This window comes from Malus sylvestris, chromosome 13 (assembly GCF_916048215.2).
Source record: "Malus sylvestris chromosome 13, drMalSylv7.2, whole genome shotgun sequence".
In the NCBI taxonomy this organism is placed as follows: domain Eukaryota; kingdom Viridiplantae; phylum Streptophyta; class Magnoliopsida; order Rosales; family Rosaceae; genus Malus; species Malus sylvestris.
The window spans coordinates 8,523,964-8,547,198 of record NC_062272.1 but is presented as its reverse complement, the minus strand read 5'-3'; the positions used below and the strand labels follow the sequence as shown (position 1 = coordinate 8,547,198).

General features: G+C 39.8%; 3 protein-coding genes across 3 annotated transcripts; 1 reads left to right on the top strand and 2 right to left on the bottom strand.

Annotated features, from left to right (window-relative positions):
- Positions 1 to 11,661: 11,661 nt before the first annotated feature.
- On the bottom strand, positions 11,662 to 13,329 carry LOC126594766 (transcription factor TCP20-like). Its single transcript, XM_050261024.1, has 2 exons — positions 12,324 to 13,329; positions 11,662 to 11,945 (listed from the first exon to the last, which is right to left on the bottom strand). The coding sequence occupies exon 1, from the start codon at positions 13,170 to 13,172 to the stop codon at positions 12,417 to 12,419; it is 756 nt and encodes a 251-aa protein (XP_050116981.1). The 5' UTR covers positions 13,173 to 13,329; the 3' UTR covers positions 11,662 to 11,945; positions 12,324 to 12,416.
- Positions 13,330 to 16,609: 3,280 nt separating this feature from the next.
- LOC126597284 (uncharacterized) lies at positions 16,610 to 17,768 on the top strand. The gene is made up of 2 exons (XM_050264064.1): positions 16,610 to 16,838; positions 16,974 to 17,768. Exons 1-2 carry the CDS (start codon positions 16,831 to 16,833, stop codon positions 17,353 to 17,355), a joined length of 390 nt encoding a protein of 129 aa, XP_050120021.1. The 5' UTR covers positions 16,610 to 16,830; the 3' UTR covers positions 17,356 to 17,768.
- A 153-nt stretch (positions 17,769 to 17,921) lies between these two features.
- Positions 17,922 to 21,573, bottom strand: LOC126597283 (glucose-6-phosphate 1-dehydrogenase, chloroplastic-like). Its single transcript, XM_050264063.1, has 8 exons — positions 21,169 to 21,573; positions 20,848 to 21,080; positions 20,658 to 20,752; positions 19,941 to 20,055; positions 19,245 to 19,721; positions 18,926 to 19,155; positions 18,637 to 18,834; positions 17,922 to 18,453 (listed from the first exon to the last, which is right to left on the bottom strand). The coding sequence occupies exons 1-8, from the start codon at positions 21,365 to 21,367 to the stop codon at positions 18,204 to 18,206; spliced, it is 1,797 nt and encodes a 598-aa protein (XP_050120020.1). The 5' UTR covers positions 21,368 to 21,573; the 3' UTR covers positions 17,922 to 18,203.
- Between the last annotated feature and the right edge of the window lie 1,662 nt (positions 21,574 to 23,235).

Sequence of the window (23,235 nt, the reverse complement as noted above, 5' to 3'; positions counted from 1 at the left end):
ACTATGTTCATCAAGATAGTGCGAAGCACAATCAATTTATGGTGCCAACAAAAGCTTCACCTATAAAGCTTCAACACTAAAGCTTCACCTATAAAGCTTCAACCCCAAAGCTTCACCTATAAAGCTTCAACACAAAGCTTCACCTATAAAGCTTCAACACCAAAGCTTCACCTATAAAGCTTCAAACACAAAGCTTCACCTATAAAGCTTCAACACCAAAGCTTCACCTATAAAGCTTCACCTATCAAGCTTCAACCTCAATGATTCACCTACAATACAAAATTTCAACACCAAAACATATAAAAGCTTCGCACACTCTTCATCAAGATAGTGCGAAACTAATTCAAGTTTTGTATCCTAAAAATAGCTTCAACTAGTCACGCTATATACCCAAGCAAAAATCTATAGTCAATAAACCTTACCTATTAAACTATTTCCCAAACACAAAACCTTGTGACAAATAAACAAATTTTGTTCACAAAACCAAGATTCCCTTGAACCTGTACAAAAACATGGGTCAACACAAACATTTGTTTTGTTCTACACCCACAACATACTTGTCATAACCAAACAAGCAATTATGTATATGTTTCCAAACATATTATAATAAATCAAACAACAAGCCAAAATCTCAAGTTTAACTACAAAACCAACCCAAGCAACCTCTTTCCCTCTTTTCCTCTTCCGCCTCCTTTCATCTATCAAATTTCTGCAACCTTTTCTCTTCTCCAGTGGAGCTGAATTTTGGACACCCTATAGTTCTTGAGCAGATGAACAACTTTAAAGAAGGAATCGTTTCTGTTTGAGCGACGGAAATTAAAGTGTTGAGGCTCCAAACACGACAGTCGGATTCCCGCAAATTTAAAGACTGCTGTGATGTTTCGAAGATCTGGAACTATTTAACCGTTAGTTCATTCTGAATTTTTGATATGTCATGAAAGAGATGATAAGGAACAACTTTGATGAAGAAAGTATGTTGATCTGAACAAGAGAAAATGGAGTTTCGAAGCTCACAACAAATCTGACAGGTTGACAGAAAAATGATGAACAGTCACTCATCATACCTGAATTTCTGGATTTGTACTGCTCCGATGGATCTCCAATTTGGATATGTTGTAGCTGACAAGGTTAGGAACAACTTTGATGAAGAAAGTATGTTGATCTGAACAAGAGACAATAGAGTTTCGAAGCTCACAACAAGTCTGACAGGTTGACAGAAAAATGATGAACAGTTACTCATCATACCTGAATTTCTGAAGTTGTACTACTCCGATGGATCTCAAATTTGGATATGTTGTAGTTCACAAGATAAGGAACAACTTTCATGAAGACGACTTTGCGATCTGAGCTATAGAGAATGGTGTTATCTTGCTTCCACTCAGGCTGATTAGTGGAAACGAAAAGCAATTCCACCAAAGAAAAGATGAAAAAGAGAGAAAAGCTACTAATTGCACTTGATCTTGTCTAGTCAATAGCATGCAGCATCAAACACACAAAAGTTGGAAATATTTTTAGATAAGGCATATATGAAGGTGTGACATCAAAACACGGCTTCGTTACTTTGACAAATTAGTAGCAAGCAAGACACCTCATTCGGCAACTCTCCTCGCCTGAAGACTTGGGGGACTCCCACCATATGCTACTGCACCTTGATACTCGGCAGTCTCACAACCACTCAGTGACTTGGATTTTTTCAAGTCTCCAACCGAGAAGTTTTCCTCACTCGGGAAATTAAGGGAACACTACCTCAAACTACACGCTTCACTCACAAAGCTTCAACAATACAGGTTTCAACAAAAGAAAAAATTCAAAGAACTTTCTGAAGAAGGCTTTGGTGTATTTAACACAATATGTTGAAATGAAGCAAAGCTTATTTATTAATATTTTCGATAAGCCACAAATATGTACATATACATGAGTCAAAATAAACAAACAAAAGGGAGCCTTCACAAAGGTTGCTTAGGGGAAGTCTCAGCAGTCGGTAGAGCCCCAGAAAGAGAAAGCACCGGAGGGTGGTTATCCGGAGCCTCAGTACTTGACAAAACCCCAGAAGGAGGAGGCATTGGAGGTTCATCATTTGAAGCTTCATTACCAGGTACAGCCCCAGAGGACGAAGGCAATAAATGCCTTTGGACCAAACCCACAAACCGCTGATGATCAAGTAAAACCTTACTATCAGATTCCTTCATCTGGTCAAGCTTCCTCTTCATGTTTGTAGCATAGTCATGGGCGAGCCGGTGCAACTGTTTATTCTCATGCTTGAGCCCTCTAATCTCCTGTTTGAGACTCATCACTTCAGCAGCCAATGATTCAACTTGGCGGGTTCTAGCAAATAGGCGTTGGGCCATATTAGACACAGAACCTGCACACTGAACACTAAGAGCCAGAAAGTCCTTAACAGCCAACTCATCAGACCGTTTGGAAAGTAGTCTGTTATCTTTGGGAGTGAGAAGGTTCCTGGCCACCACTGCAGCGGTCATATCATTCTTCATCACAGAATCCCCAACGGTAAGAGGACCAGTAGAGGATATGAAGGATGGGCGCCATATGTTGTCTAGAGAAGGCATGGATGTCTCTTCTCCAAGGTTCAAGTCAAAACGACGGTCGGAGGGTCCAGACATTTTCAAATGTGTTGAAGAGGGAAGAGGTCAGACAAATCAAGATCTTAGAAGTGCAAGAAGGGAGCTTCTACTGGTAGAGATTCAAGTGTGCTGTGGAACTTAATGCCAGCCTCTATAAAAATCTGCACTCGACGGAGCTTCAGAAATCGAAGAGGCGTTTGCTTTCTCAAAAGCTGGGCTGCTCAGAGACCACGAGGGCTGATCTCAGAAATCGAAGAAGCACCTGCTTTTTCAGCCTCGTCAGCACCTGTCACATGTACACTCAGCTTTGCGGAAATTACGGGCAATCTGTCGAAAATTTCTGGTGAAATAGAAAGCACGTGAATCTTACTGTTCAATCACCGCTCTCCACATGCACCATCAACTCCTCGGGTACCACATATAACTTTGTCAAAGATCTCTGACAAAGTTTAGGCACGAGAATTTCGAAGTTCCAGCTACCCTACTATTACCCACAAGGGTAAAGGAACAGCACCACTACTTGACAACTGGAAAGTCCCTATGTGTGTCGACCTCCGTGTTTTGCGGCAAGACAGGTTGGCAAGAACGTCCAACCTTTACTCACATTCGAGAAAAGACTCCCAACATAATTACTTTCTCAAAAACCGAAGTAGCACCGCTTTCCGAATCTCGAGAGTCAGATCCTCGACGGGATTGCTTGTTTGAAAACCGAAGAGGCATAACTCTCAGAACTTCGAGAGCCAGATTTCCTTAGATAAAGCTTGTCTGTAATCTTCACACGTAACATCAGCTTTCCAGATACCACATACCACTTTTTCAAAGTGCTCTGACAAAGTTAAAACACGTGAAGCTGGCAGCTCCCACTACATTGCTGTGACCAAGAAGGGTAAAGGAATAACATTACTACTTGTTATTGGGAAATTCCTATATACATCGACCTCCCTCCTCAACGGACAGGCAAACCTGCAAAAATGCTCAACCCTTTCTTGCATTCGAGAAGGCACCATCAACATACCCTCTCGAAATACTCAGCTTTATTTCCCCCCGATAATACCTCAGCAAATAAGCCACACCAAGAACAAGAGTATCTCATATCATCAGGGTCGAAAGCAAGAGTATCCCATATCATGCTTTCTCCCTGTCTTTGTCTTTGTCCTTGTCCACACCTACAGGACAAGGAGAAAGAGAGCAGTCAGTCGGAACCTGAAATCAAACCTCCAATCTGGAACTGACTGCCTGGAACCTTTGCCTGGTTGCTTACTTAGCATTGCTCTCGAGTACTCATCCTCAACTGCTGTCAAGGTCACGAATTCCACCGGCAAATACCTCATGACAGTTGATCAGATATTGGCTCTTTACACTGAAGCTGCCAAGCGTGGATGAGTCACTATGAAGGAATGTTCTGAATGACCATTTAAATGCAAAGGTTGCACACCACTTATGCCATGCAAAAGATTGAAGCAGAAGGTTCAACGGTGAGCTGAAACAGATCACTACAGCACGACACATTTCCATACCACATTCATTATTCCGTCAACAGCAAAAGTATCCCATATCATCAAGGTCGAACGTACTCTAGATTTGATGGACTTGTTTTGACCCTCAAATTCTTGAGTCGGCCTTATACTCTGAAGGGAACCAGAAAACCCTCAAGCACAGTTCAAGAATAAGCCTGTGGAAAGTTACTTCTTCAAAAGCAAAAGTATCTCATATCATCTCTTCTCCATTTGCTTCTCCTTATCCTGGCAGCTGAATGAGAGACAAGGAGAAGGAGAACAATCAACCGGAAGCCGAAGTCGAACCTCCGATCCTGGGTTGCTTACTTGGAAGTTTGACTGCTTACCTTATCTGTCACCTCTTTCGGCAGATCTCCTAGCTCAGCGACTTGGGGGACTCTTACTATAGGGTTTGTATCGCACTTGACCAAGCCCGAAACTACAAGTAAGCTTCAAGTGAAATTGATACATTACCTTGTGCATTTTCATCGGTTAAAGATACCACCCATGGATGGAGGAAAAGTACTTCCAGAGAAGATGCCACATCTACATATGAGACAGATAAGGCACGTGAAAATGATACCACACTTCAGTACTTAGAAGTTTCGTGATTACTCAATGGCTTGGATCTTGCAAGTCCCCAACCGAGGAGCTTCCCTCACTCGGGAACTTAGGGGAGCACTGTTTGTACCATACTTGACCAATCCCGAAACTACTGAGCACCGGTCAACGTTATACCGTCAAGGACCTAGAAGAGCTTCCCTTCAACCAGGAGGCCAATCACAATGCGACACGTGTCGACATCAGAAGCCAATCACAGCTCGACACGTGTCAACATCAGAAGCCAATCACAACACGACACGTGTCGATGTTAGAACAAAACTAGAAACTCTCCTCTATAAATAGGGATCATTCTCCCACAATAATCTCTAATGTCATTTTGTACTAAACTATTCACTAGAACTCACTAAACCAGAGCTTGAACCTATGTATTTGTGTAAACCCTTCACAATTAATGAGAACTCCTCTACTCCGTAGACGTAGCCAATCTGGGTGAACCACGTACATCCTGTGTTTGCTTCTCTGTCTCTATTCATTTACGTACTTATCCTCACTAGTGACCGAAGAAACCAAGCGAAGGTCACAAAACCTGACACTTTCTGTTGTACCAAAGTCCTCGCTGATTTTGTGCATCAACAGGCTCTAATTTGGATTAATTAATAATATTATTTTGACCGTTAGATTTAAAGTTGTAGGAATTTTTTATTACCGTTAAAATTAATTAAATTGGATTTGAGCTGTCAGACTTTAAAAGGTAACTCAAGAGAATCAACAGCCGATGGATGCGGTCATAAAACCACATCTGCACATTTTCATCCACCATCCGTGTCAGTAAAACTGATGCACGAGTTCTGTTGTCCCTCTATTTCACATGGGTTCGCTGCCACAATGGGTCTCAGTTCCATCTAAAATCTTATTCACTCAAGTGGATACAAGACCCAAATACCCACCCCAATTCCAAAAATTGTTTTCCCCAACCTTAAAATACACCCATCGGAGAAGAAATAGACCCAAATTCTGAGAATTTTTTTTTCCCACCCAGGGTTGGAGACAGTCTAGCATGCTTAATTTTAACATGGGACTCAACTACTTTTTCATTCATTGAGTGTTAGTAAATTTAGGACTTAATATTCCCTAAACCCTACAAAATGACCTACTTTATTAAAATCAAAACATAAATGTGAGAATGTGAAGACAAAATCCCATCACATTGGTAAGAGACCAAACCATCAAATGACTTATAGGAGGTTGTGTTACTCCCCATATTGCCAATTGGTTTATGGTGAAACCTCAACTTCTTCATGGTATTAGAGCAAGTTGAGCCATGTGTAAAGTCCAACGGCCACATGTGCTTCACGTCAAATAGATAATGTCCCATGGACTGATTGGGTTGTAATCATATGGCTTTTCATGTGGATTTAGCAAATGGTTGATGATACCATATTCAAGTGAATTATTAGTGTTGGTATCATATGTGGAGCAAAAAATCATCAAGAAAAATATAAGGCGACACGTAGATTCTAGGGTAAAAAAGACAAAATTACCCTCAAGGAACACTGGAACTCCTACGCGTGAGCAATGGACAATCATCCTTCAATCAAGTCAAAAGTGCCCAAAATAGGTATTTATTCAAAACCTATTTCATCCATCCTCATCAAATCTTCTCCACAAGGTAACCCCGAAAACGTTCCTTCCAAATTATATTAATTAGCTAATTAATTGATTTATTACCTAATTAATCTATTAATTGGATAATTAACTACAAATTACACCAAAAAATTCCACAAAGGGCCGATCACCATCTCTCCAAAGGGGGCTGGCCATGCCCTATATATATTACCCCATTTTCTCTAAACACCTAAGTTCTACACTCTTGCAAAATTCTCCAAATTCTCTAAACACTTTTCCCTTAAAATTTTAACTTTGGCATCGGAGGTTCTTCGGCCAAAGCCCCCCCCCCCCAAATTCGTCGTGGGCGCGTGAAGCTCTTGGCCTTGACCTAAGATGTTATTTGTTTTGTAGGTGCAATTTTGTAAAAGATCAAGGAGGAAGAAATTTGCATCCACAAATTGATGCTTTCATTGAGAGTTTGATTCACACGCTCGAAGAAGACTCTCGCATTCAAAGTTTCTCGTTTCTCGTTCGTTTGTAAAATTTTCATACTTTCTTATTCCTAGAATTTTTTAATTCTTTGAATAGAGGTGAGGAAAAAAAATACAATGATGGGAAATTCAGAAACCGCGACGAACAAAATTTCCTACATTCAAAGATATGGATCAAATGATGGAGGACGAGACGTAGCCCCACCACGATGATCCACGAGGCTTAAAGCGATGGCAAGAGAATCAACTTTGCCACCACGGAGCACCACCACCATGGCAGCCACAGGGACCACTGTGGTAGTGGGGAGTTGGCCAGTTCTATAACAGTAAGCCCATGGTGACCAGCAAGCAACGAGGCAACCACAAGCCTAGGCCCAAGCCACTTTGCAACAGCAACCCCAGACGTTATAAGCAGCCTAAGCCGCTGCTTCAGCAACGTAGGCCCAAGCCTTGTTTACTAGCGAAAGACTTAGCAGTGAAGAAGCTTACAATACATTCAGATTCTCAGTTGATTATCAACCAAGCCTCAAAAGGGCGCATGACGAAACATCTAACGATGGCACAATACTTGAAGAAAGTCCGGGAGCAACTCGATACGCTTCTCACTTACACCCTTACGCGGGTTCCACAAGCAGTTTGAAGTCTCAAGCAAATCGCCAAACAAGATCTCGCATGCTAAGGATTATTTCAGTTGTCCAGCAGTCCAGCTTTCCTTTGTTGCACTCACAACAACGACTTCCATGCCCTCAAGTGCGAGAAGGTAAACCAATCCCCTAACACCCATCTGGGTAAGCTCTCCAATGCGAGAAGGTAAATTAATTCCCCGACACCCAAAAGGGTCTGCTCTTTAATGCGATAGGATAAACTAATTGCTCTCCAGTGCGAGAGGGTAAACTAATTCTCCGATACCCAAAAAGGTCTGCTCTCCAGTGCAAGAGGATAAACTAATTGCTCTCCAATGCGAGAGGGTAAACCAATTCCCAATTCCCCGACACCCATATGGGTCTGCTCTCCAGTGCGAGAGGGTAAACCAATTCCTTAACACCCATATGGGTAAACTTTACAGTGTGAAAGGGTAAACTAATTGCTCTCCAATGTGAGAGGGTAAACTAATTCTCCGACACCTATCTGGGTAAGCTCTCTAATGCAAGAAAGCCATATAACTCAAAAGATCGAATACTTGAAAACCAACTAGGCAGTGAACGGTCAGGGGGCAACAACCACTTTGCACTCAATAGTTCGCTCATCCGATACTTCATCTTCAGCAGCTCCGATCTTGGCAGTTCCATCTACGGCAGCTGAGAAATCTAACTCAATTAGTTTCCTCATTTTTGGCAAGCAACCCAAACCGTGGCCCATGCCATGCCACTTCCTCGGCCCACGCCGAGCCAGTCATTGGCTTCAGTCAAGCCGAGAAGCACAAGCAATGGCCTCTGCCACACCACCTCCTTGGCTCATGCTAAGCCGACTCCTGGCTCATGCCACCCGACGGCTGCCCCGTGGCAGCACCACCCAAGAATAAGACAAGGAGAATTAAGTTTTTCTTACATCGGTGCGGCTCGGAGAAGACAAAGAAATCAACGAAAAACGGTTCTTCACATAGGCAAGCAAAAAAGATTGCTAGGGGAGGGGGAACAAATATCCTATAGTTTTCTCTCTTTCTTGTAGGGATAAATAATTGCCCTATGAAGTTGATTTAATCCCCTACTTAATGTAGGCTTAAATAGGCTCTGGAGGCAATTTATTTCCCTTTCCTAGAAAAATCTAATTCCAAGTCCAAGTGAAAATCTACATTAAAACTGGAGATCTATATACCTGCTGCCCTTTCTTGCGAGTTGCCTAGCAGGTGTGAGGGCATTTGTGGAGCAAAAAATAATCAAGAAAAATATGGAGGCGACATGTGAATTCTAGGGTAAAAAGGACAAAATTACCATCAAGGAACATCGGAACTCCTACGCACAAGCAGTGGACAATCATCTCTCAATTAAGTCAAAAGTGCCCAAAATAGGTATTTATTCAAAACCTATTTCATCAATCCTCATCAAATCTTCTTCACAAGGTAACCCCCAAAACATTCCTTTCAAATTATATTAATTAGCTAATTAATTGATTTATTACCTAATTAATCTATTAATTGGCTAATTAACTACAAATTACACCCAAAAATGCCACAAAGGGCCGGTCACCGTCTCTCCAAAAGGGATCAGCCATGCCCGATATATATTACCTCATTTTCTTTAAAAATCTAAGTTCTGCATTCTTGCAAAATTCTCCAAATTCTTTAAACTTTTTTCCCTCAAAATTCCAACTTTAGCATCGGAGGTTCTTCGGCCAAAGTCCTCCCCTCCCTCATTCGTCGTGGGCGCATGAGGCTCTTGGTCTTGACCTAAGGTGTTATTTGTTTTATAGGTATAATTTTATCTAAGATCAAAGAGGAAGAAATTTGCATCTACATAATCTATACATTTACACGACATAAACACGTACATGCATCACAAAGACAAAAGCCCATCCAACTGCGCGCATTGGCCCTGGCCGGGTTGTGCACGCCCACTCAGCAGACTAGTTAAATCCTAATTCCTTTCGGTCCTCTCTCATATCTTAGTGCTCCACTTGCACTGCATGCATCTTCCACAAGTCCGAGACTCCGGGCGGGTGCTTACCAACAACGAAACAAATTAGCAGAAAGGCAAATGATGATGCTACTCATGACATTGACTTATGCTTTATTATATTCTATAGTTGCAGCCTTTTTCTTTAATATATAACAAACAAAAAATTATATGATGGGACTACATTAATTACTCAATAATTTTAAGGGTTTGTTTGGCAGGATGGTTGGGATAGGGTGTGACAATTAAATTGAACTTGAGCCTAGTCCTTTATTATGTTAAGATGTGAGATGGATAAGATTGGACATGATGAGTTATGATTCCACAATAGAGTGTGTTATCTAACTTATCTTTATATGTTACTAGTCATGTCTCACATGTTCCTGTCAATCCAATTTTATCGCTAAAACTCAATCTCATCTAACCCGCCAAACGAGCCCCAAGTGCACTAGAATACTATTGGGGTGGATAAAGGTGACAAAAAGTATAAAATTTGTTTCTTTAACCCTACCTTTTTAGTACCTAGCATTGAATAATACGAGAAATCAATGACTAAGGGTGAAAATATAAAATCTCAACAGTTGTAAAAATAAAATCCAACGACTAAAATACTCGTAACATGGAGTGATACATAACATTTAAGTCACATATTTTTTATTTCAGCCAAAGAATTATAGAAGGAATGACGAGCATCTATTTATTGAGAAATGCTAAGGAGACTCTCAAAATAAGACTCTCTATTGACTCTCTGCTATCTCATATTTTTTGCACAATGTTTTATAATGTTGGCATAAGAATTGTGTCAAAAACAAAAGGTGGCGGAGAGTCCATAAAAATTCTGACGAGCATCTAGTTATTGAGAAATGCTAAGGAGACTCTCTCAAAAATGGGACTCTCCATTGACTTTCTGACACCTCATATTTTTGGCACAATATTTTATAATGTTGGATTGTGTCAAAAACATAAGACGACAAAGAGTGCATACAATTTTTTACTTTTAAGAGAGTCTCCTTAACATTTATTATATTGATTTCCTTTTATGGATTGTGAATGGTATTAGTTTTATAGTCCGTACAGTTTTACATGGCTCCCAAATTTGGTTGGAGGCTTTTTTGAGCACTGGCTGCGGCTGGAACCACACCCAATATTTGATTTGGAAGCTGGGGTGGTCCAATAAGTCACTTGGAGTGGACCATCTAAACTTTGTCCATCAAATTAATTAAGCTCACTGCCACAATTGCAACGTATCGTCAGTACTTGTGAAACTTTTACGCGTCAATGTGTGCTGTAAACCATTAGTAGCTAAGAGTGTCCGACCACGCTCCTCGAATACATTTCACAAAAATATGACTCTCTGTATTTTAGTTTCATCTGTCCTTACTCGGCGTGAAAACTGTCCTAAATAAGCAACTATACTAAAATTTCTCCATTTGAGCATGAGAAACAGCGTCATGCTGCCAATAAGGGATCTTTTTTCTTTTTCTTTTGGCAACGTTATGCTCAATGTCTGAAATGGGTTTGGGTCCGTTTAGCATCTTATTCTTTGGGCTGAATTAGTGTTGGGCCGAAAAGGGAAAACCGGACCCTAACTTGGTTGACGGCCTGGCCGTAGTTTTTTTATTAAGACAACAGGTCATTTGTTTCATAATATAGTTAGAAAATTTGCGTATTAAACATATATGTACATAATTTTTTGAAAATATTTATATTGTTCGTAGACGTCTTATTGATTTTTGAATTACACGTTTTTTAAAACTCCAACATATCATACACGAATGTACTCGATCGATATCTTTGCGTTACGAAAAATTGTGTTTGAAAAATAACATTGAACCTAAACACTACAATGTTTAGGGAGATCTGTTAACAATGGTTTTATTATCCTGTGACTAATTTCCAAACTAATGCTGATTACTGACTTCACTTCGGCTATCAACAAATCCAAGACTAAGACCTATTATGTAACAATTAAAAAAGGCACCAAAACTTCCAAGCAAGTGTCAAACCATTGCCAAGTTTACAGATTAGGGTTTAGCTATGCTGGCTACAACAATATGCTCCACCATCTACACTGAAGTTCGAAATTTCACTTCGTAAATTTAAATGAATTTAGTGTAATTATTCTATCATTTGTCGAGAAGAAAAAACACCATTGCCAAGTTTGCAGTAAAATAACTCTTTTAACTTACAAAATGAAATTGCAAAAAGCTGCAGCATGGTATTTAGAAACTCATCCAGATGCAGAAAGAAAAAAGGACGAGCCAAACCAATGAGGCTCTCCGCTTTGCGAGAATCAAAGGAAAACGTCTAGAGTAAAAAAGCTCTCTATTTAGTACATAATGCTCATCATGAGATATTATATGGGATACATGTAGAAAAAGCTCCTTATAAAAACAAAATCCAGATCATGATATCTAAGTCACGAAATCCATTTAGTATATAATTGCTCAGCATTGTACAACTTTTTGTTGTTGGATGCAAGCCAGCAGCACACATAATTCTAAATTGGAAAAATGATAGCACACCTAAACAAATCAACAAGAAATAGAAAGCAAACCCAATCTCCAAGCCATTTTCTTCTCCATAGTTATCCTGCATGTCACAAAATTAAACATTCAAACCTAAATTCGAATAAAGAACTCGAGGAAGACTCGAGGCCACGTTTGGTATCTAAGATTAGATTTTAAGTCGAAGTACGCTGAGTGAATACTCGATTTCCGAATTTTATTCAAGTTGAAGAGATAAAAAGGATTAGTCGTGAACGAAACTTATCCTATCAGTATGCATAAAATGGTAAGATAGCAGAACCTTATAAGTTATAACTAATCCGTCTAATTCGTTCAACTTGGACAAAATTCGGAAGTAGACTTTCATTTCTTGCTTCAACGTACCTTGAAACTAGCGAATTAGGCAATCGTATCAGATCCTACATGCTAAATGTAGCCTGGAAGAACGAGATAAGTAGAGTACCTGATAAAATGAAGAAGGTTGAAAGAAGGGTAACCCTGCAAAGCCAGTATCTTAGCTATTTTGAACTTGTCTACTGTCTCCGTTCCTCGAAAATCATTCGTTTGTATTCGATTGTTGTTGCTGCTGCTGCTGCTGCTGACTGAAGGAACCAACACCCCTAGGCCTCTGCACCTTGTTCTGAAGAAATTGGGTCAAACTCAAAGCTTGAGAATTCACCAACCCAATGTGACCATCCTGAGAAAGTCCAAGCTCCAGACCTGGAACTTGCTGATTGCTTCCACTCAGAGTTGTGGGAAAACTCACTGATCCCAAATTACTAGGAGCATCAAATCCTTGGAAACCAAACTTATGCATGAAATTCAAGTTCTCACCCGCAAAATTCAACGTTTGCTGACCAGAATTGTGATCAAAACTTGACCTAATCCCACTGACGAAAGGCCAAATCCCAGTTGCTGCATTAGATCTCCCCATATGGCCAAAGCCCATTAATCCAGAGGAAACAGAGTTCCCCTGTTCAGAAACAGAGGACTCTGCAGCCGCTGCCAGAGCTGACGCCGGCATGGTCCCGGAGCCAGTAGCAGCTACAATTGACGGTTCTGCTTGCTGTAAAAGCCACTGGATTGTCTCACCGTCGGACTTGTGACCCAATTCTCTTGTGAGCTGAAAAACCCTAGCCGCGCAGAGCGCCGGCATCCTTATTCTTCTCCCCCTGCCATCCACTTTCTTGTGCCTGTCCTTAGTGGAGCTCCTCTTTGGTGCTAACTGCTTCTTGCTTTCATCCTTCTCTTTGTTTGCAATCATAATCTGTAGGTCTTTGATTTGTGCCGGATGCTTGTTGTTCTCTGCCATGTCTGCTTTTGTGGGATCAGTGCTGAGGACCCAAAAATGGTGGGCACCTCTTTGTGGATGGTGATGTAATGATAAGGCCTAAGCTCTCAGGGTTTAGTGCAAACTTTGGGGGTTGATTGAGTTTAGGGTTTTGAAGGTGGGGTTGTATTTTTATTGGCACGCCCAGATTTGTCAATGGAAATATCTTCAACTTCAATTATTGAAGCTATAAAGTTTCCAAGTAAAGTTCATGCTACTTGTAATGCCACATCTCACAATGTCGTAATTTGCAGCTGTAGATCAACAAGTAGATTCTGTTGATTTGTAAGTCTTATAGTCCATTGTCACACCGTCTTCTAGTTGAATTTTTGGCAACGATAATAGGTTGTTCGGAAAAGTTTTTGAGTGTGACAGTTATACTACCAATTTACATGTTACGATTGGAATACGTGACATAGTGGGATATATCAGACCTAATTTATGGCAAGTGCACTTGCCGTGATCGTTTACACATTAAATGGGTATGTGAATTCAGAAATATTTATCACGAGATCAAATTTGTTGTTAATGAGTTGGCCAACTTGAGTTTATCAGGTAATCTTGATCCAATCTATTTTGATCATGCTTCTTATGTAAGCACCTCTTAACTTTGTAATGAAATTTTACGTATTATAAAATGAATAAATTAATAAAAACACATAGCAGTGTGGAGTGGTGGCGTTCAGACCAAAAAATCACTCCGTCTATTGTGCCTGAAAACTAGTAACTGATTGGCTTGGCATGCTAGTAAATGCAAATGTACGGTCAGTCGCTCAGTCTGCATGAATGAAACATCAGAGTTCCGACTAGTCCAGACTGACAATACCTAACTCAACACAATGGTTCCAAAATGGTCAAAGTGTTTGGTGCAAATACTAATTAAGTAGGCCATGCCTTCTTCAATGAGGCATTATTGTCCTTATTTCCTTTTACTAATTGGCAACTCAATCTTCAAAAAATGGCAGATACAGCCAAGACCAAGGCTAAATTGATCTAAATGGGTGCATTTTTGCTCAGAACTCTAATGAGGGGTGGATGCATATATGGACCCGAGTCATCTCGGGCCCACCCAAAAGTTCGAAGAAGCATATGTGAGGACCTTCTAAGACCATTTAATGGTTTGAGCAGATGGTGGAAGAGAGAAGATCATCATGGTTATGCATATGCTGTGCAATAGAAGTTTTGAATCAAGAAGAAATATCTACTTTCAAAATAAGAGGAACACATACACGACCACTGTGACTTTGATGTTCTTGAAACCTTGATTCCAACTAAGAAGAAAGACTCTCTCTCCATTTTCCACGTGACCAATTCCCTATTTGTTTAATGGTTGTCCAATTAGGTTATGCCACCTAGCATTTTAATTAATAAAAAAATGGTGTATTATTTAACCAACACTTTTTATAGGTCTCGGGTTCGAGACTTGGGAGCAGCTTCTCCATAAATGGGGGTAAGGCTAGCCGACATTCACCTCTCCTAGACCCTGCTTAAAGCGGGAGCCTTGTGCACTGGGTACGACTATAAATTCATACAATTTCTAGAAAATATTTCTAAAGTACTCGAACTCGTAATCAATTGAGTATTCATCCCATACCATAAAATTCACTAATATACTAGACGCATAGGGGCTAGGTCCTAGGTCCTAACTCGCCGCTCAACTAGCGCTTATCATACTATAATTAGGACCATCCGATGTTAGAATTATGTATCCGCTACTGGTGGTAATGCTCATCATTCTATTTATCATTGTTAAATGAGTTTAAATATTGAGATTTATGTTTATCCACTACACAAATCTTAAAATTTAAACTCATCTAATAATGATAAATAAGATGATAAACATGATAGTCACTTGATAATAGTGAAGAAAAATATTTCCGATAATGAGTAGATGACGTGACTTTATAATGATAGCAGATAGTGTGAAAACTTGCTTGGTGTTCAATTGCAAATAATTGAAACCCCAAAAATTTATTGTTATAGTACTATAGTAAATTTCATTACTTTATCATTGCTGCCAAAAAGTTTAAATTGTGCTAAAATATAATTTAGGAAATTTTACAATATATCGTTGCATTCCGGTGCATTTGAAAACAGATCTTATACCTCATCCCCTCCATCTACGTAATTTATATTTCGATGCATTTAAATCACAACGTATATATATTTATATATAAATGTAGTATGCTTTTGCAATTTTTGTTTAGCAGTATATAACAGTAAGTGGTACGGAGAATAAACTGTTAAGACTGAAAATAAAAGATTAACAAATGTGCAAATCAAACCTAACTGCTAAAACATCCGTACCACTCTATAACACTAAGTACTACGTAACAATAAAGCCCCATTCTGTGTTCGACGAAAATTAATAATTTCTAGGGTAAGTAAAGCACATGAGTTACGTAAGATGATTTTAGTTCAAGGAAATGAATGGGTAGGTTGTACAAGAAATGTGTCCCATTCTTGTGTTGTTTTCTCGTGTGTTGGCCATGGAGGAGACAAAAGCGATCTTTGAAAATATGGGCATTGACAAATCACCCAAAAAAGTCACACAAATTCTAAAGTTGATGGTAATCTTCTTACGCTTTAGATATGAGTAGGTTTAAAGATAAAACCATTGTCTTTGTCCCACTAATTTTCTTTTTAAAAGCATCAATTATCCTATCAATTTCTTCCATTTGAAGTTAAGAGAGCTTTTTCACACTGAAGGATCCTAGAGATTCTTCAATCATATCCGTTCATTATATCGTGCGGTCAGAAATTATTGTAAATTTTTTTTATTTAAAATTGAATATAAACAATACCTAACAAAAATTGATCGTACGATGTATAATGAATGGATGTGATTGGAGGATCTGACAATAATCCTCTCTCCTTTTTCACACCAATGTTCATGCCCGTGGATCATGTTTGCATCTCTTTTTAAATAAAATATAGTGCATGACTCGCGGACAAACATCCAGACACATGGATCTTTTTGTATTTTTGGATGACGAGAGCTAATCCGTGATTTAAAACGAGAAAACGTTTTATATGAGATAAGTACATTGTTACTACGGGTTTACGGTGTCTTTAACTACTACGACAAAACAATGTGTAAAATTCTATTCACATGGTTTGTTTTTAGTAGCTCAAAAAGTCAAAATTTTGACCCTTGAAATTGAAAATCGATATAAGTAGTCTCTGAGTTTGTTCATCGTAAATCATTTTGGTCATTTCAAGATAAATCTGTCAATATCCTTGTTAAATTATCACATGAACGATCACGTGACAATATTTTTAAAGGTATTTTTGTTAAACCAACATCTCTACTTAACGAGAATATTAACAAAATCACAGAGTGACTGAAATGATTTAAGTAGACAAATTCAGAGATCACTTTTATTGGTTTTTATTAACAAATACCAAAATACGGAGTTATGTCAATTTGGACCAGTTTGACTAAAAAGGTACAATCAAATGAAGTGAACATGCGATTGAGAATCTTAACAAATTCAACTATACTATTTTTTTTTCTCTGTGTGGCATAATAACTATGTGTTGCCTTTTTCAGCCATCGAGCATCCTACTGCTGTTCTCAACACTTTGGATTCAGGACTTTCTTACAAACTCATGTGCCATTTAAGAGCCAACACCGAACATGCTTGGGTTGGTTCCTGATGCATTTCATCTCTCTCTAGGAGAGCAATTTAAATGGGACGCGTACACCACTACGTTGCATTCCATGTCAATTATACAACGTGAAGTGTTACTCTCTCTGTCTCTAACACATATTTTTTGCAGGACGTTGCCGTTGATATACAATTCTTGCTTCCCTCCAAGTGACGAGATTTTGGAATGGTTCGGGCAGCACGGCACTGGTCACTCAGCAACAATGCCGCTGCCACTACATCTGTTTAATGGCGGTTCTCATTGGCTGGGATTGCCCTGCTTGTTTAATGGCGGTTCCAGCTGGAATTTCCCACCACCGTCCGCCACCTCCTTATATGTCATTTCTGGAACGTCCTGCCCATGCGTAATAAGGAACTGGAGTGGTTGTATGAGCTGGGAGGATTCATATGGCTATCCAACACACCGCGAGGGTGGTTTCAACTGGAATCCGATCAGTTGTTTAACGAGTGTAGCGTTCTGGAGGCTTCAATTGGAAGTGTTCCCCCAAGCTTGAGGGTACAAAAGTGTGGACTTCATCTCGTGTATCTGCGCGACGAGGAAGAGTTTAAACAGACCATAATGCTTTGGATGACATCTTTGGGTGAGGCAGGATCAACTACTGTCACAGCTACAACTGAGAGAATCGAAAGACCGAATGACACCAAAGGTATACGGCTGCTAGATCGAATAATCTGTCTGTCCTCTTATGTTTGGTTGCCAAATGTTGTTACTCTGCCAATCCTCCTTGTGAATTTGTATTCAGGTATGTATGACGGTCCCCGACAACGTTAGCAATTGTCTGTCAACTTGGTTACACTTTGTAAACGGTGGTGTATTCTCGATCGACAAATTTGGACGTCGAGTTTTTGATTCAGACATCCCATTTGTGTAGTGCAATAATTAAATGAACATGTAAACTTTGTGTTACGATTCTAGGCGACTCGACTGGAGTTAAAAGGGGTGAGCAAAATCGAACTCGATTCATCAATGAAAATACCTTCAATTTCAATAACTGAAGTCAAGTTTCCAGTTAACTCTTCACAATTTCATAGTCCGAACTTGCGACACTGTCACGCAATGTTGTTAATTTTGGCGGACAAAATGAATGTCGTGCCAATGACTTGGAATGTATTATTAATAAAGTGCTACATAACATGATTGTATTGATATCAACATGTGCCACTGTGAAAATAACAAGGAAAAAAATACTCCATCTATTGTCTCAAATGAAGAAATCTGGTGTGAAATTGCTTCAATTTTCTTTACGTTGACAACCCTAATCTACGGTGAACAAATTACAAAACAAAAACTTTACCCTGTTTGACTATGGTAGCAATGGCAATGAGGCCGGCCTCCTCAAATTCACACCTCCACGTCAACATCACCCCACCGGACTTTGTATCTTGCTGCAAGATAGTGTGCCCCGACAGGACCTCTGCTTCCATAAGGATAGTATTCGGGAATAACCTTCTTCTCTTCTATCTCTTTCAATAAGGGTGTGAAGAGTGCCCAAGCTGCATCAAGTTCATCACTCCGGATAAACAGCCTCCTTTCCCCTTCAATAGCATCCAGCAGAAGCCTCTCATAAGCATCCGGAATCTCCTTTGAATATCTACAAACAACAAAACAAACGAATTTGGTTAATGTATTTCATCATTTGTTTGAAGGGTAAAAAAAAAGATAACACTTTGGTGCATATTATATTACTATTTACAATTACGATTATTCATTGCAAACACAAGACTAAATTCCTTCGTGCAGTTAATACATAAACTTTCAACTTTATAAACCTAACCTGGCTGCATAGTGAAGATTTAGATTGCTCCTGTCCAACCTCATTCCAAGACCAGGGACTTTGTTGTTTATCTTCAGTACAATAGCTTCGTCGGGCTGTACTCGGATAACAAGCTCATTTGTTGCACGATCAAGATCTGTTCCAATACTTCGATACAAGTTTCCAGGCACATGCCGAAACTGTACCCTTATCTCAGCCCTGGAAAAGAAAAGAAGCAAATATGAATTTAGTATATGCGAAACCATGACTGGCAAACAAGAATGAGAACCTTGTCTCTAATTGAACAAACCTCTTATTATGTAATGCTTTCCCAGCCTTCATTAAGAAAGGCACCCCATCCCATCTTGCGTTGTCTATGAAGAGAGCAGCTGCAGCAAATGTTGGAGTCAAGCTGTCTTTGGGTACTGTCTTGTCATCAGTGTATGCCGGGTACGTAATACCACCTCTAACATGACTCTTGTATTGCCCTGTGACCACATTTTCAAGTTGTAGTGGCCTCATAGAACGTAAAACTTTAACCTGGCACCAAGCAAGCACTATAAGTACCTGAATAAAGAGGAAAGCAATACAAAGTACTAAAGCAGCCTCATTTCAGGTATTCGTAAAACCTTCTCGTTTCTGATGTCTTCTGCATCCAAACTGACAGGGGTTTCCATTGCAAAGAGAGCCAGTATCTGAAGCAAGTGATTCTGCATTATATCTCTTATTATCCCATAGTTGTCAAAGTACCCTCCACGTCCTTCAGTGCCAAAATCTTCAGAGAATATGAACTGGACATTTCTTATGTACTGCCTTGACCACAAGGGCTCAAAAATAAGGTTGGAGAAGCGGAGAACTGATAGGTTTTCCACAAGCTCCTTGCCAAGATAGTGGTCTATCCTGAAGATTTGATCCTCTTCTAGGTACTGTTTGAGGGCACTGGTCAAAGTAGCAGATGATTCTGAATCTCGGCCGAAGGGTTTCTCAACAATAACCCTAGTCCAGCCATTACCAGATGAGGCCGATGAGCTAGCACAGCGAACAGCATCGATGAATATGTTTGGAGGGATAGACAGATAGAACAGGCGATTAGGAACTCTTCCCGCCTACACATGCAGTTGCTTGTCAATCTAAATGGAAGCAGAATCAAGACCCAGAAGATAGCTTACTTGAACATCATTCAAAAGGGCAATGACTAAAAGTACACAGAGAGAGCTTAAGGTTCCCCCAAACAACAGCACCAAGAAAACTTGAAAAGAAGGCAGAGTATAAAATCGTATTCAACACTCTATCACTAAGGTCAGAGTACACGCTCAAATTATTACCTCATGTTCCTTTAGCTTCTTGTCCAGCTCTGCGAAATGGTCCTGTGAATCATACTGACCAGAATGATAGAAACATCTTTGAAGAAATTGGTCCATTTTCTCACCGCAATTCTCCCTGAAGTTCCAACAAAACAATTCGTCACGCATCAATCAACTTCAAACTTTATACACCCAGCGATAACTTTTCCATCTTTTCAAACAATGTTGAAAGATCAACACCAGCCCAAAGTCGGTGCATGAATTCTGATGGAAAACTGTAGGAAAGTATAGCAGCAAGCTTAGAAGGCAGTGCCTTCTGGAGAATGCATTTTGGTCAGGTGCAAAGGAACCAGATTTTTCTAGTTCAAACATGCATGAGATTTAAGTGATAAGTGCATGCACATTAACTATGCTAGACAATTCTCTCGCAAGATTATGGCGGTTTCTTAGGTTGGTGGTAGTGCATGATCAATGCACTAGCTAGAAAATTCTAGCAATGATTAATATGGTTTAGCAAGCCTATAAATAGGAGAAAGAATGTATTACGTATAGTGTATCTCCTTTCTTTAAGAGTTTATATGTTGTAATATTTTGTGAGTGTAATATAGTAATTTGTTTACTTGTTCTGTCTCTCCAACACTTAGATATTAGAGTTGTGTATTCTAATTTTCTCAGCAAACAATACATAATATGCAAATCAACCACATTGCACAACAAAGGCCCAAGCTTTTGACGCACCTCTTGTCGATTCGGCAAGTAAGCGTCTTGCTAACCATGTCTCTCAACTCGGCATCGGTCATCTTACTCCGAGCATAGCCATAAATAGTGAAGTGCTGCAACAAAATAGTTACATACTCATTTTCCGCCGATCAATCGAAAACTAAGAATCAAGTAATCAAACGAAAGATAAAGAACAAATAGTCCACACCTTCGGGAGGCAATCCTCGTAGAAAAGTGCGAAAAGTGCGGGGAAAATCTTCTTCTTGGCTAGGTCCCCGGAGGCTCCAACCACCGTGATACTGACAGTAGATTCACTTTCATTAACATTAAACACGGCCGTGTCTTTAGATTCCTTCGAAGACGGAGCTGAAAGCAACCCATCTTTCAGCTTCTCGAAAGGAGCTTCGTTGTCAATTGGGTTGACCGCCGGCGCCGCCGGGCCTACATTGACGGAAAAACCCAAATTCAAAAGACTGTAAATTTACAACTAAATTAAACAAATTAAGATTAGAAGGCTGAAGGAGCTTACCGTCTTGCAAGCCGACAGCATTCTGCAGAAAAAGCTTAGCTGAAACAAAACGTCTCGGAATCGAAGAAATTGAAACGCGTCGCAGGCGTCCGTGTACAGATGAATAAACAGGTAAATACGAAACTGATGACGACGACGAAGACGGCGGCAGCGGCGGCGAGTAGGTGTGGCAGCAATGGGAGGAAGGAAGAGTCGCCATCTCTTTCTCTCTGCTTTTTAGTTTGTTGGTCGGGATCGGAATTCAGTGGAGAAATGGGGTGCTGCGTTTTGGGGTGAGGAGGTCGGATATGGAAGAGGAGGAGTTAACAAGGAAGAAACATGGGAAGTATCGAAAGGGTCGGGGCAATGGAGGACCCTTGAGATCTCCGAAAGGCCGTTTTGTCCTTTGGTGTGCCAGCAATCCAACGATGGAAAGGAGCGGAATACCGTACAGCTTAGCAAGACAAACTATAGACAAGTTTTGCTTGCCCTCTGATTCCGTGTTCTAATTAGGTTTTAAGTTTAACTTTGTAATTAAATGATTAATTAATTAGTTTTGCATGGAAGTGCAAAATACAAAGTTGATGACTTAAACGATGTAAACGATGTAGGCCCGAGTCTCAAACGGCAAACTCTTTTGTGGCCCAAAAATAGTAGTGGGCCGAGCTTCTGTCTTTTTCCTATGGACAAATTCCTTTTCAAGAGAAATTTCAACCCGGTGGTTTCAGAAAGTAAGAGGTTTTCTTCGTTTCACGTTAAAAGTGCACATTTAAGTTGTAAATCATAACAAGATTTTTGCTAAATTATACAACATGATTTATCGGCTTTTGTTTTATTATATAACTTAGATGTGCGACTTTGATGTGCATTGAAGAAAACTCATAAAAAGCAAAGAATGAGGAATTAAAATTAGGAACCAGAGTGACTAAAATAAAATCCGGTGGAAAATCACAAGATTGTTGTGAACTTTCCTAGTTTAAGTGTGATTGTGTAAATCATAGGTTATATTTGATTCTAGTTATTTTTTCCTATATAGACTTGTATTCCATGGGGATGAAGGATTTATTCTCTCATTTTACTACTATAAATAAAGGCACTACGTAGAGGGATAACGCATCCTCAATACTCAATTCCCCTACGATTCTACAAACACATCTCTCCTCTCTCTCTCTCTCTCTCTCTCTCTCTCTCTCTCTCTCTCTCTCTCTCTCTCTCTCTCCCTTTGCCGTCGACCCTCTCCTTCTTGTTAGATAAAATAGGTTACAACACGTTATCAACATGCTCATACTGCTGAGCTTAGGAATCTAATGTTAAAGCTTTTATAGTTCATCCATATCGTCACGCAAACAGGTTCTTCCAAAACAATGGTTTTTATTTCGATATTTTTTGCAGCTGTGATAGCATGAACATTCACCATAATGCATGACCTAACTCTACGTTTTTCGAATTTTAGATTTTACATAAATTGTGTATGCATTATATTCATAATTGTTGAATTATGTGAAATTGATATTGCCAATTGCATCAAATATATGTACATACATTAAAATATTGAATTAAATTGCATATACATCAAATTGAATTGCATTGTGAAAAAAAAAAGGGAAATAAAACCAATCGGTGTAGCCAGGGTTCTTCGAACCCACGACCTATATTCGCCCAAGCTCGCAGCCTGTGTGGCTGAGTCGAGCCAAGCCAAGCCATCAGCCGAGAGCCAGTAGCTCTCCCTCTCCATGAAAACCAACACAACGTCATTCATGGCGTCGTTCTCAGAAAACCTTCACTCACCTGTAGCCGAGTCATGGCAACAACGCCGACCTCTGTGGCAAACCACAACCTAAAGTTATGCCTTTTTGGACAAATTCATCGTCTCCGACAATGTTCATTGAAATTCCCGTTGAATTTCATTAGGTTTTCAAGGATTTCGATTCGAAATCCCCATGGTTTTTCATACCCAAACATTGAGAAATCGAATTTTTTTTGTTCAATATAGGGTTCCAGATCGAACCCGTGCTTCTCCCGACCAAAATCTACCCAGAACACGGCCACCAGCAGTGGTGGCGTTCCGGCAACCTTACCCAGCAAACA

Excerpts from the sequence above, each read along its gene's own strand:
- LOC126597283 (XM_050264063.1), bottom strand. The coding sequence starts at position 21,367 with ATGGCGACTCTTCCTTCCTCCCATTGCTGCCACACCTACTCGCCGCCG. Across the intron at positions 18,835-18,925 it reads AAAGCATTACATAATAAGAG|GGCTGAGATAAGGGTACAGT; the intron begins GTTTGTTCAATT and ends TTTCTTTTCCAG. Across the intron at positions 18,454-18,636 it reads AATCTTCACTATGCAGCCAG|ATATTCAAAGGAGATTCCGG; the intron begins GTTAGGTTTATA and ends TGTTGTTTGTAG.
- LOC126594766 (XM_050261024.1), bottom strand. The coding sequence starts at position 13,172 with ATGGCAGAGAACAACAAGCATCCGGCACAAATCAAAGACCTACAGATT.